Here is a 14079-nt window from a genome sequence, read left to right as displayed (position 1 = left end):
CATGGCTGCACTTTAAATATGGCACCCAGCGTGAGGAAGCAGCGAGGTGATGGCGTGGCAGGTGAATTGCCCGCCATGGTTATGACGCGCTTCCTGAGAATGCATGATTAATGAGGTGAGATTGGGATGATACAACTTGAAAACCTGCCATTGCAGCCAGCAGGTAGAACGTCCTTTTTCCCACCCACTACCACATATAGTGCAAATCTGGGATGATTCCACCCACAGTTCCCAGTTTGTACCCTTCATTTATTTGTAAATAGTTCTAAGAGTCAATAAAGACTCATAGTTAACCTACGTATGACAACGAAGACTTCTTCAGACCTACCAAAATGTAACCAACGCCCTACAGCATTGGTTACTGTACCAATACAGTATGGCCATAAGACCATAAGACATAGGAGCAGAAATTAGGCTATTCGGCCCATCGAGTCTGCTCTGCCATTCAATCATGGCTGATAAGCTTCTCAACCCCATTCTCCCGCCTTCTCCCCGTAACCTTTGATCCCCTTACCAATCAAGAACCATTCTATCTCGGTCTTAAATATACTCAATGACCGGGTACCAGTACAAGGCCTGGCGATTTGAATGCCTGGGCCTCATTTCAATATAATTACAGGTTGCCCACTCGATTTAATTGGGAAAACCCATCTTTGCCATCTAATTACTAACGATCACCAGAGGCCTTTTTAAAGCAGAAATGCACTTCTTAAAGCCTGGCTGCAATCCTTGATGTCAGATTTTGCTTTCCTACTGCTGGACGAATGATCTGCAAACTGGAACTACAATATATGGCAAAAAGGCCCCAATCACCACTCATCACATCCTGCTAATTAGACATATTCCCTTTATCCTGTTAGCGGTCTTCTAACCTCCCAACCCGTTTAATAAGGTTACCTCCAATTCAGTGCACTTTTATTTTTGATGCAGAACCTTATCAAATTCCTTCTGGAAGTCCATTTGGCAACACCCATAGGCATTGCTCTGTCTATCATGTTAGTGACTTCCTCAAAAAATCCAGCAAGTTTAATCAGACGTGATCTACCCATCACATGGGTCGGCTCAGACTTGTTCAAATGGTGTTCCTCTGTGGCATCCTTGCCTTCTTCGTATAATGAACACTGCTGCTAATGCTGTACCTCCTTGTAACACAGGTCCCTCTGTATGGCAAAAGTTATGCAGAATGCAGCACGTCATCATATTGTGGGAGACTATCTCTGGGACACATTGTAGGGAGGCTCCAGACATATCCAGACTCCTGCACGTCAACAGCCATCTTGCCACGATGGTGGGAGGGGTGAGTATTGGGAGTATGGACCATGCTTGAGTCTTGCAGGGTAAATCATTATGCCTGAGTAGCTTGTAAAAATTTGCATGGTCCTTTTTCCTTTGATTGGAGGCTGGGTGTGCATTGATTGAATGGTAGCCATTCATTTTCTCAAATGCTGGTGTTCTGGTGCTCCATTGGCAACACACGTGCAGTTACTATCACGTTGGATGTAACGGAAGCCAGCCACTGCTGCAAACTTCCAAGCTTAGTCCAGTTGTCTATTGGTGTCAATGGAGAAAGTGATGTATTAGTTAGATCTGGCAAACCTTCTCAATACGTTTGTGTACTACAGACTGGGAGATGGTGGGAGAAATCTTCTGTAGAGACTGGAAGGAGCCTTTGGCAAATACATTAAGAGCTGTGGAAGAAAGTGGAGCCTCCTGATGCACTGCATCTTGGATACATCCAAGAAACTAACACTCAACCGATATAGATTGTGTGCAGGGTACGGTCTCCAATGAGCAGCACCCCTCACCTGCTGTCTTGGGATAGGCTCAACTTCTACCCGTGCGGGTTGCTGAGGCTAGTGGTGCAAATCTTCTTCTTCCAACTGCTCTGCCAGAAACTAGCAATAGTAACACCCTTAATAAGCAGATATAGCTTACTTTTTTTTAATTCATTCACGGGATGTGGGCTTCGCTGGCTGGGCCAGCATTTATTGCCGATCCCAAATTGCCCTTGAGAAGGTGGTGGTGAGCTGCCTTCTTGAACCGCTGCAGTCCATGTGGTGTAGGTACACCCACAGTGCTGTTAGGAAGGGAGTTCCAGGATTTTGACCCAGCGCCAGTGAAGGAATGGGTGTTTAATATTTCCAAGTCAGGATGGTAAGCGAGGGGTGGTGTTGTTCCCACATGTCTGCTGCCCTTGTCCTCCTAGATGGTAGTGGTCATGGGTTTGGAAGGTGCTATCTAAGGAACCTTGGTGAGTTGCTGCAGTGTATCTTGTAGATGGTACACACTGTTGCCACTGTGCATCAGTGGTGGAGGGAGTGAATGTTTGTGGATGTGGTGACAATCACGCGGGCTGCTTTGTCCTGGATGATATCAACCTTATCGAGTGTTGTGGGAGCTGCATTCATCCAGGCAAGTGGGGAGTATTCCATCACACTCCTGACTTGTGCCTTGTAGATGGTGGAGTGGCTTTGGGGAGTCAGGAGGTGAGTTACCTGTTGCAGGATTCCTGCTCTTGTAGCCAAGTATTTATGTGGCTAGCCCAGTTCGGTTTCTGGTTAATGGTGACCCCTAGGATGTTGATAGTGGGGAATTCAGTGATGGTAATGTCACTGAATGTCAAGAGACGATGGTCAGATTCTCTCTTGTTGGAGGTAGTCATTGCCTGACACTTGTGAAGTGTGGCATGAATGCTACTTGCCACTTGTCAGCAAAGCCTGGATATTGTCCAGGTCTTGTTGTATTTGGACATGGACTGCTTCAGTATCTAAGGAGTCGTGAATAGTGCTGAACATTATGAAATCATAAGCGAACATCCCCACTTCTGACGTTATGATGGAAGGAAGGTCATTGATGAAGCGGCTGAAGATGGTTGGACGGAGGGCACTACCCTGAGGAACTCCTGCGGTAATGTCCTGGAGCTGAGGTAACTGACCTCCAACAACCGTAACCACCTTTCTTTGTGCTAGGTATGACTCTAACCAGTGGAGAGTTTTGCCCCGGTTCCCATTGACTCCGGTTTTGCTCATGCTCCTTGATGCCAGACTTGGTCAAATGCAGCCTTGGTGTCAAGGGCAGTCACTCTCACCTTACCTCGGGAGTTCAGCTCGTTTGTCCATGTTTGAACCAAGGCTGTAGTGAGGTCAGGAGCTGAGTGGACCTGGCAGAACCTGAACTGGGTTGTCAGTGAGCAGGTTATTGCTAAGCAAGTGCCACTTGATAGCACTGTTGGCGACCCCTTCAATTACTTTACTGATGGCCGAGAGTAGACTGGTAATTGGTGGGTTGGATTTGTCCTGCTTTTTGTGTACAGGACATAGCTGGGCAATTTTTCGGGTAGATGCCAGTGTTGTAGCTGGTGGAACAGTTTGACTGGGGGCGCCCCAAACCCCAACCTCTCACCTGATTAAATGACCCCCACCACCAAACTCACCACGGGGAATGGCATTAAATTCCACCCAACGACATGACCATTGGACCTTTTTGCTTTTTTTAAATCTTTAGAAAAAGTATTAAGAAAGGAAGAGGGTCAGGGTTAGACAGGAGGTTAGATATTTGTCTTTCAGAGACAAATTATTTGGGGAATATCACAAATCTTTAAGTGAAGCCTAGCCCATTACTCTTCCCACTGCCTCTCCCTCCCTCCAGTTCTGCTAAATACAAAAATTATGCAACGTAAATAATTCATTTTCAGCTTAATTATCGTGATGATAGGGAAATACTAAGTTGGAGCGCAACCTGAAACCGTTGACTTTCCAAACCATTTCCACTGCACAACAAACTGTGCTCCAAGCTTCAGCCAACCATCTTAGAATCATGGCCACATTCCAGCGGTGTTCCCAGGCTTCTTTAAAAATTATGCACAAGTATCCATTGCGAGCAGCAGAAGTTTCCATTTTGGGTCTTAAGATGGCCCCAGCAGAATGGGAAAAAGCAGTGGTTTACTGTTACTAGTTGTCTCCTCTGTTCCTTGAGGGGAAGGTAGAAGGCTTTGGACCGCGATGCCAATCTAGGCTTCAGGTTCCCTCTCTTGAAGAGTGCTGCTCCATGTTCTGTTGTCTCCCAGTGATGGGCACCTGTTTAGGGTGCCAGCCCCAATTAGTTAAATGACCTCAGAACTCGGGGGTGTGTCAGGGTACAGTGAAAACAGCAAGAAGATGCTTTTCCCTATTACAATAGCACCAGCGACTTTTGCGTCTTTAATGTTATTTTGTTACGTATCCTCAGCTTGAAAATTTAAATGCATAATACATAAGGAATTTACATAGAAAGTGAGTTCTCACAGAACAATGGCAGGGTTGTTAAATTCAATCTTCAGAGCACCTGTAAAAATCCCACAGCACCATTTAATAAAAAATGGAGTTTTACTGATTCAACCAGTCTGTCAATGACACTGATGTTATTGCCTATGTAGCATAAGAAGGAAATTTCCTCAAGGGTTTCCCAATTACCCTATGTAACTACGGAGGAGGATTGTTGGAAACCTTGGCCCAGATCTTCTGTTCCCTAGAGGGTCGTACCCCAGAGGTAGTCCAGAAGATTCGCTGGGGGGGGACCCCTTGGAAGTCTCCAGACAAGGACTGCACGGGAATTGCCCGGAAAGTTTTAACTGTGCCTGGAACCTTCCAAAACTCTGATTTAAAGTCGGAGACTCTGATCATCCCGACTCTCTTAGTAGGGTAATTACGCAGGATGGATTAAAACCATTTCTAACTCAAACCCCCGACAACACACCCCTGACCACCCATCTACACCCTGACTACCCCTCACCCTCTGACCCGCCCCTCCCCCAACTACTCCTCAACACCCCCACCACCCAACTACCCCAGTCCTCGACTAACCCACAACCTCCAACTACCCCCCACCGCCCGAGTACTCCCAACCTCTGACTAGCCCCCACCCCTGACTACCCCACCAACCACCCGACTACACCCCACTTCCCAAACCCCCTTCACCCCCCCCACAACCCCTGACCAACTGACTACCCCCTGACACCCTACAGTTACCCCCCCCCGACCACCCAATTACCTCTAACCCCCCAACCTCCCCTTCACGCCCAACTACCCACCCCCGCCGACCAACTGATTAGCCCATGACCCCCTGACTACACCCCCACCCCCGATTACCTCTCCAACCAACTGGCTCCCCCCTCTGACCACTGACAACATTTCCGGTGTACAAGATGTTAACAATACAGTTTTCCTTTCTGCATCAGGGATCTTGGGCATATAATTAAAGAACTTTACTCATCACAGGTGCAAGGTCCAAGGAGGTGAATGTTTGCAGAAAAAGCTGGTGATTTTCACCGGCCTATCACTGGGGGGGTAAGTTATCAGGAGTACAGTTCTTTTCCAAAGCACATCAGCTGAAGACCTGGATTAAGCAGCTGGTGATATGTAACACCGTCACCTCTATTTTCTCCTCCAAAAGCACCGATTTAGACAGATATCGGCATTTTTTCATGGACATTGGGTCAATATCACAGAACTTCTTATAAAACTGCAGTTTGGGAGCACTTTCACATTGATTGAAATGGCCGAAGAAGGCAGCTCATCATCATCTTCTCAAGGGCTACTGTGGATGGTCAGTAAATGGTGCCCTTGCTAATGATGCCCATATACACATGCACTTTTAACATGAGATAAACAGCATTAAAAACTTAGCCACTTAAAGCAGCAAGGTAGCTGGTATGTTGCAAGCTGTCCGATAGTAGTGCTTTTACCATGCAGATATCTACCATGTGGTTGACATGATGAGTAAAATCTGAGGCTTGGTATGTAACTTGCTTGTGGACATTATGCGGCCACCTGGTATCCAGACAGACACTCATTTTCCAGGAGCAATCTGCATTCTTCCTAGCCAGTCCACAAACCAGTAACCAATTAGGAGCAAACCTCCTTCGTGGGGGGGGGCGGCAGAGAACTGGAGATTCTTTCAACTCAGGATGGTTTGAAGATAGTCTGGTGATGGGAGGCTGGAACAGTGCTGACCCTTGGGCAGCAGAGACAGTAAGAGCCAGGCGGATCCACAGTGTTGCTGGGTGCAGTTGATCATTAACCAGGCAACACTGCTCACTGATGGGATCTGGCACATTTAATTTCAAAGGGTGAAGTGGTACTGGGAGTTCTAACAATAGAAATGTCTAAAAGATTTAGGAAAATACATCATGGATATATTTAGAAAGCACATCAAGCATATCTAGTACTGGACTCTTGATTAATTAAGCCTTAGAGCATTAAGTAGAGTTTGTTTACCTGCCTTTTATCATCTATTCTTTTCAAAGCAAGCATCCATGAATTTGTGAGTGGTAATAAATTTACAAGGATACTGACTCTTTGGCATGTTTTTGAAAAGTCACTAAGGAACAAATGACAACAAAGTAAGAGAATTTTTACAATCCTCCAAAATATGCGAAGTTGAAGTAACAATATTAACTGAATGGAAAATAAGATCATAAGAAATAGGAGCAGGAGTAGACCATTTGGCCCATCAAACCTGTTCCACCATTTGATAAGATCACAGCTGATCTGTTCTTGGCTTTAACTCTACTTCCCTGCCTGTCCCCAGTAACCCTTAACTCCCGTGTCAATCACTCAGCCTTGAACATATTCAATGAGCCAGCCTCCACTCCTCTCAGTGGAAGAGAATTCCAAAGACTAACGGCCTCTGAGAGAAAAAAATCCTCCTCAGCTCGGTCTTAAATGGGAAACCCTTATTTTTAAGCTGTCCCCTCTAGTTCTAGATTCCCCACAAGAGGAAACATCCTCTCAGCATCTACCCTGTAAAGCCCCATACATCAACTACTTTGACCACAAGTGTCCAAAACAATGTATCAACAATCTTTCTTCCTAAGGGTAATCCCACAAGCAGCCAAAGGAAATAGTCACAGCCCCAACACTTGAAATCTTCAAGACCCATCTTTATATTATTTCTATTTAAAAGTTTTCAACATCAGGACTGCCATCTCAGCAGGTCATTAGACCATAGACCATAAGACATAGGAGCAGGAGTAGGCCATTCGGCCCATCGGGTCTGCTCCACCATTTAATGAGACCATGGCTGATCTGATAATCCTCAATCCACTTTCCTGCCTTGTCCCCATAACCCTTGATTCCCTTACTAATCGTCTATCTCAGCCTTGAATATACTTAACAACCCAGCCTCAACAGCCCTCTGCGGTAAAGAATTTCACAGATTGACTACCATCTGAGAGAAGAAATTCCTCCTCATCTCTGTTTTAAATGGGCATCCCCTTACTCTGAGATTATGCCCTCTGGTCCTAGACTCTCCCACAATGGGAAACAATCTCTCAGCAACTCCCCTGTCAAGCCCCCTAAGAATCTTATATGTTTCAATAAGGTCGCCTCTCATTCTTCTAAACTCCAATGAGCACAGGCCCAACCTACTCAACCTCTCCTCAGAAGAAAATCCCTCCATACCCGGGATCAACCTAGTGAACCTTCTCTGGGCTGCCTCCAATGCCAGTATATCTTTCCTTAGTTGAGGGTACCAAAATTGTTCACAGTATTCTAGGTATCGTCTAACTAGTACTTTGTATAGTTTGAGCAATACTTCCCTATTTCATACTCCATTCCCTTTGAAATAAAGGCCAAAATTCCATTTACCTTCCCTATTACCTGTTGAACTTGTATGTTAGCTTTTTTTAAATTATTCATTCATGGGATGTGGGCTTCACTGGCTGGGCCAGCATTTATTGCTCATCCCTAGTTCCCCTTGAGAAGGTGGTGGTGAGCTGCCTTCTTGAACTGCTGCAGTCCATGTGGTGTAGGTACAACCACAGTGCTGTTAGGAAGGGAGTTCCAGGATTTTGACCCAGCAACAGTGAAGGAACAGCAATATATTTCCAAGTCAGGATGGTGAGTGACTTGGAGGGGAAATTCCAGGTGGTAGTGTTCCCATTTATCCGCTGCCCTTGTCCTTCTAGATGGTAGTGGTCGTAGGTTTGTAAGGTGCTGTCGAAGGAGCCTTGGTGAATTCCTGTAGTGCATCTTGTAGAGGGTACACACTACTGCCACTGTGCGTCGGTGGTGGAGGGAGTGAATGTTTCTGGATGTGGTGCCAATCAAGTTGGCTGCTTTGTCCTGGATGGTGTCAAACTTCTTGAGTATTGTGGGAGCTGCACTCATCCAGGCAAGTGGGGCATATTCCATCACACTCCTGGCTTGTGCCTTGTAGATGGTGGACAGGCTTTGGGGAGTCAGGAGAAGGGTTACTCATAGAATCACAGAATCACAGTGCAGAAGTGGCCCTTCGGCCCATCGAGTCTGCACTGACACGTGAGAAACACCTGACTTACCTACCTAATCCCATTTACCAGCACTTGGCCCATAGCCTTTAATGTTATCTATAACTCAAATCTGCTCCTGCTGCTCTCCGAATCCGGCCAGCTCTGATTCCCCCCCACCCCCATTCCCTGGGAATTGCTCTCTCTCCCCGCAGCCTCCTCCAACTCACGGCGCCGCCGCCATCTTCACCCGGGATTCAAAACCCGCCCCGAACCCCCCGCACGCATGCGCACCCTACTCATCGCACAATTCCTAGCCTCTGGCCTGCTCTTGTATTTATATGGCTAGTCCAGTTCAGTTTCTGGTCAATGGTAACCCCCAGGATGTTGACAGTGGGGGATTCAGTGATGGTAATGCCATTGAACATCAAGGGACGATGGTTGGATTCTCTCTTGTTGGAGATGGTCATTGCCTGACACTCGTGTGGCGCGAATGTTACTTGCCACTTGTCAGCTCAAGGCTCGATATTGCCCAGGTATTGCTGAATTTGAACATGGACTGCTTCAGAATCTGAGGAGTCATGAATGGTGCTAAACATTGTGCAATCATCAGCAAACCTCCCTACTTCTGATGTTATGATGGAAGGAAGGTCATGGATGAAGCAGCTGAAGATGGTTGGGCCCAGGACACAACCTTGAGGAACCCCTGCAGTGATGTCCTGGAGCTGAGATGACTGACCTCCAACAACCACAACCCTTCCTTTGTGCTAGGTATGACTCCAACCAGTGGAGGCTTTTCCCTCTGATTCCCATTGACTCCAGTTTTGCTAGGGCTCCTCGATGCCACACTCGGTCAAATGTGGCCTTGATGTCAAGGGCAGTCACGCTCACCTCACCTCTGGAGTTCAGCTCCTTTGTCCATGTTTGAACCAAGGCTGTAATGAGGTCAGGAGCTGCATGGCCCTGGCGGAACCCAAACTGTGCATCAGCGAGCAGGTTATTGCTAAGCAAGTGCTGCTTGCTAGCACTGTTGATGATCCTTCCATTTTGGGATTAACTTTTGGAATTCATGCACAAGGACTCCCAAATCCCTATGTGCTGCAGCCTTCTGCAATCTTTCTCTATTTAAATAATATTCAGCTCCTCTAATCTTCCTGTCAATGTGCATAACCTCATCATTTACCACATTATATTCCATCTGCCAACTTTTTGCCCACTCACTTAACCTGTCTATATCCCTCTGTAGACTCTTTGTGTCCTCACCACTTGCCTTCTCACCTACTTTTGTGTCATCCACAAACCTGGCAATAGTACATTCACTTCCCTCATCTAAGTCATTCATATACATTGTAAATAATTGAGGCCCCAGCACTGATTCCTGTGGCACTCGACTCATTACAGGTTGTCATCCTGAAAATGCCCCCTTATCCCAACTCTCTGTTTTCTATTAGTCAGCCAATCCTCTATCCATGCTAAAATACTACCCCTAACACCAGGGGCTCTTATTAAGTAGCCTTATGTGTGGTACCTTATCGAATGCCTTTTGGGAATCCAAATATATTACATCTACTGGTTCCCCTTTATCTATCCTGCTTGTTACCTCCTGAAAGAATTCTGGTTTAGCTAGTAATACCAATATAAATGTTGGTGGAATACGGATATTAGCCAATGATTCTGACATAACTAAAGGAAGCAGAAGTTTATGTCATTCACATGGATCAAGAAAAGCAGTGGTCCTAACACTGAGCCTTGGGCATCCCCATAATATGTCTTTCTCCAGTCTGAAAACAATTGTTCATCACTTAGCCAACTGTGTATCCATGCTGCCACCGTTCCTTTTATTCCATGGAATTCTATCTCTCCTGAAATGTGTTGGTCAAAATTACAATATCTCTGTTGAGGCTTAACCAGTGATTTATAAAGTTCTAGCAGGATTTCTTTAGTTTTATATTCAATTTCTCTATTTATAAACTCAAGTAACCTGCACGCTTTTTAATTACAACATTAACTTGCGCTGCTGCCTTTAAGGGTTTGCGTATATGGACACCAAGGTGTCTCTACTCATCAGCACTTTTCAAAATTGTGCCATTTATAGCATACTGTCTTTCCATATTAGTTCTCTCAAAGTGCATCATTTCACACATCTCTGCAATGAACTCGTTCTGTAAATCTTCTGCCCATTTCACCATTCTGTTATTGTGAAGCCTACAAATATCCTCATTCCAACTACTGCATTGCCAAGTTTTGTATCATATGCAAACTTTATAATGCTGCTCCTTACATCTGAATCAAAGTTGGTTTATAAAAATTATAAAGAGTAATGGTCCCAAAATGACCCTGCAAACAACCTCCCTGTCTGAAAAACATCCATCCCCCATCATTTGCTTCCTATTACTGGCCCAATCTTGTATCCATATCACCACTTTCCCCTTCATTCCAACGGTTGCCATCTTATTAATAAGCCTCCTGTGTGGCACTTTGTTACATGCCTTCCAAAAGTCTACAATATCAACTGCATTACATTGATCAACCTTTTCTATTACTTCATCAAATAATTCAATCAAGTTCATCAGACATGATTTGCCTTGAAGGACTGATAGATCTGGTCAATAAATTACTCCAATATGCTGGCAGTGAGATGATCAGGAGGTAGCACAGCTCCTGGAGTATCCCTAACAATTTTTGACTTTATTTCTTTGGCCGATCTGTCAGTTTCTCTGGCACTTTTGGAAGTCCATTTGCAGAAGATCTCTTCATAGATCTGAAATTCTTCCTGACAACACGATGCATGGCTCATTATTTCCTGGAGTTGTGCTATGCTTCTCCTGGATGTTTCATCATTTTGTTTGCCCACCCTCGATTCAGAATGGTATCAGAAACTTGGAACAATGCTGAGGTGAACCTATAAAAGAATATTTTCATTAGTTGACTTTGCACGATACCGTAAGGTTTCAGTAATTATAACTGGCAAATTTTAGTAAACAGTGAAAATGCAACAATGTTATTTCTTACTTTAGAATAAACTTATAAATAAAAGAAGAGTAAACTTACCAGAGTCAGGAACACTCAGAATATGTTGTTTTCATCATCTAGAAGGCTGAATTCCTCAAAAATCATTCATTTTTCTGACTGAATAAATATATTTTTGAGGCAACAAGTTATTGTATAGGTTATAGGGCTATCACACTGATGGCTATGTTTCTTTACATTGTATGCTATCACACATTGAGCCATTGTTTGTAAAAGCATGTTGTGTTTTTGCAAGTTTCTGCATTTCTAAATTATTCCCTGATTTTTAAAAATTATACTGCTTCAATTCTGCAGAATTTTTAATGGCTCTCTGTTAGAATCATAAATTAGCATAGTGCAGTACTGCACCAGCTCTTTAAAGGGGCAGTCCTGTTTGTCCGATCATTCCCCAGATCGTGAAATTTTTTTCTCTTTCAAGTATTTATCCAATTCTCTTTTGGAGGTTACAATTGAATCTGTATCCAACTTATCAGACAGTGCATTCCAAATCCTAACCACTCGCTGTGTAAGTTTTCACTCCTGTCGCCTCTGGTACTTCTGCCTTTGCATGTGCCACCATTTTGCTTCCTAAAGTGAAGTTTTTTTTTCAATTAATGCACTGCTTCACTAAAATAATGCAAACAATTCACTTTCAAAGAAATGGGCCTGCCATACGTGTTTTATTTTGGCTTTTATTGCAAGAGGTCCAGAAATTAAGTAAAGCTGTCCACTTACCTTCAAGGGTGGCCAATTTGAATCATTTCACCAGACATTCTACTAAATGGTTTAACTTAGCGACAGCAGTAAGAATCTCAATTTGCAACATTAATGGCTCCTCAATAAGTGTCATTAACATACTTTTACACGTGAAATACCAAATATGGTTCCATATAGATTTTGCTAAACACCACAACCATACATATAACGAACTGCCACAATCTTGAATTTAATTATTTTGGTGAGAGCTCTTTGCTTGATACATTCTCTACTCACCACACAAGGAAAGACAGAATTGTGATATTCCGTATATTTGAAGTTCTAACCAAATCCAAGAAGCTGTGTGGTTGGTCTTGCCCAACTGTGGAATTCAGAAGCTAAAAGAAAGCATAAAAAAATGAATTTTCAATGCTTGCATTGTATACAAGTCCCAGTATAGTGGACGATTCTCAATTGGAAGCACCACATTTTAAGTAAAATATTTCCTTTCTTACCAAAAGTATTGAAAATATTGCATTGATCTCAGTTGACAGAACTATGTCCTATGCCTATCAAAGTTTGTAAAGGGTGGGTGATAATAGGGTATAAAACTATTCCTTAATCTACTGAGCACATAGCACTTTATAGAATCAGAGAATAGTTACAACAGAAAATGAGGCTATTTTGTCTGTCAAGTCTGTGCTGGCCCTCTGCAAGACAAACTAACTTAGTCCCACTCCCCACCTTCTCCCCGTAACTCTGTAAATCTTTTCTTTTCAGATGATGATCCAAGTCTCTTTTGAAAGCCACGATTGAATCAGCCTCCTCCACACTCTCAGGCAGTGCATTCCAGATCCTAACCATTTGCTGTGTAAAGAAGTTTTTCCTCATGTGGCTGTTGATTCTTTTGCCAATCGTCTTAAGTCAATGTCCTCTGGTTTTCAACCCCTCTGCCAATGGGAATAGTTTACCCCTGCCCTCCCCCACCACCCTCTACCACACCAACCCCCTCCATTTACTCTGCCCAGATTCATCATGATTTTGAGTTTCTCCTCAGTCTTCTTTCCTTTGAGGAGAACAGCCCCAGCTTTGCCAATCTATCCAGGTGACTGAAGTTCTTCATCCCTGGAACCATTATCGTACATCTACTCTGATCTCTCTGCATCCTTCCTAAAGTACGGTGCCCAGATATAAAAAGGCTAGGGAATTAGGAAAAAGACAGAGGTAGCAGTCTCCGGATTACTTCCAGCACCACGTGCTAATGAGTATAGAAATAGGAAGATAAAGTAGAAGAATGCATGACTGGAGAGATGGTGCAGGAGGGAGGCCTTTAGGTTCCTGGGTCATTGGGGCCACTTCAAGAAAAATAGGACCTATACAGGCCGGATTGATTGCACCTAGGCAGGGCCATGACCAACGTCCTTGCAGGGCGATTTGTTTGTGTTATTGAGGAAGGTTTAAACTGACATGACAGGGATTGGGAACCAGGAGATAACATTAGAGAGAGCAAAAAAAAAACAAGGTGCTTAAGAACTGGGAGAGAGAGGTGGCACTAGAGTATGATGTAGCAAGGTATTAGGTAGGGTCAGTGTAGATAACAAGGTCTGAAAGATGTGAATGAGTGGAACGTGGTAAATATGACTTGTGAACTGCAGACGCAAGTAGCAATATGATATTTTTTAATTTATTGGATGTCACTGGCTAGGCCAGCATTTATTGCCCATCCGTAATTGCCTTTGTTCAGAGGGCATTTAAGAGTCAACCACATTGCTGTAGGCCAGATAAGGACAGCAGGTTTCCTTCCCTAAAGGGCATTAGTGAACCAGATGGGTTTTACAACAATTAGCAATGGTTTCATGGTCGTCATCAGACTTTTAATTCCATAATTCAAATTTCACCATCTGATGTGGTGGGATTTGAACCCTGGACCCCAGAGCATTACCCTGGGTCTCTGGAATACTAGTCCAGTGACAATACCGCTATGCCACCGCCTCCCTGTTGTGGCGATAATGGTCACCTGTGTCAAAAAAGGGCAGGACTGGATACCAGGTGTTCAGGAAGGTTATGGAAGAAAAGAAAGGAGGAGGGCAGTATTGATTAAGGAGAATATTACAGTGCTGTGGAGACAG

At 44.2% G+C, this 14079-nt stretch overlaps 1 protein-coding gene across 1 annotated transcript in view; it reads right to left on the bottom strand.

Annotated features, from left to right (window-relative positions):
• Window positions 1-14079, bottom strand: part of LOC144692826 (organic cation/carnitine transporter 2-like) — a 109601-nt gene that overhangs the window by 22225 nt on the left and 73297 nt on the right. Inside the window, exon 6 of the mRNA XM_078561903.1 lies at window positions 12248-12348. Within this exon, the coding sequence (XP_078418029.1) occupies window positions 12248-12348 (101 nt within the window). The remainder of the gene's footprint in view (window positions 1-12247; window positions 12349-14079) is intronic.

This window comes from Cetorhinus maximus, chromosome 2 (genome assembly GCF_964194155.1).
Source record: "Cetorhinus maximus chromosome 2, sCetMax3.hap1.1, whole genome shotgun sequence".
Classification (NCBI taxonomy): domain Eukaryota; kingdom Metazoa; phylum Chordata; class Chondrichthyes; order Lamniformes; family Cetorhinidae; genus Cetorhinus; species Cetorhinus maximus.
This window is presented reverse-complemented; position numbering and strand designations above follow the sequence as displayed.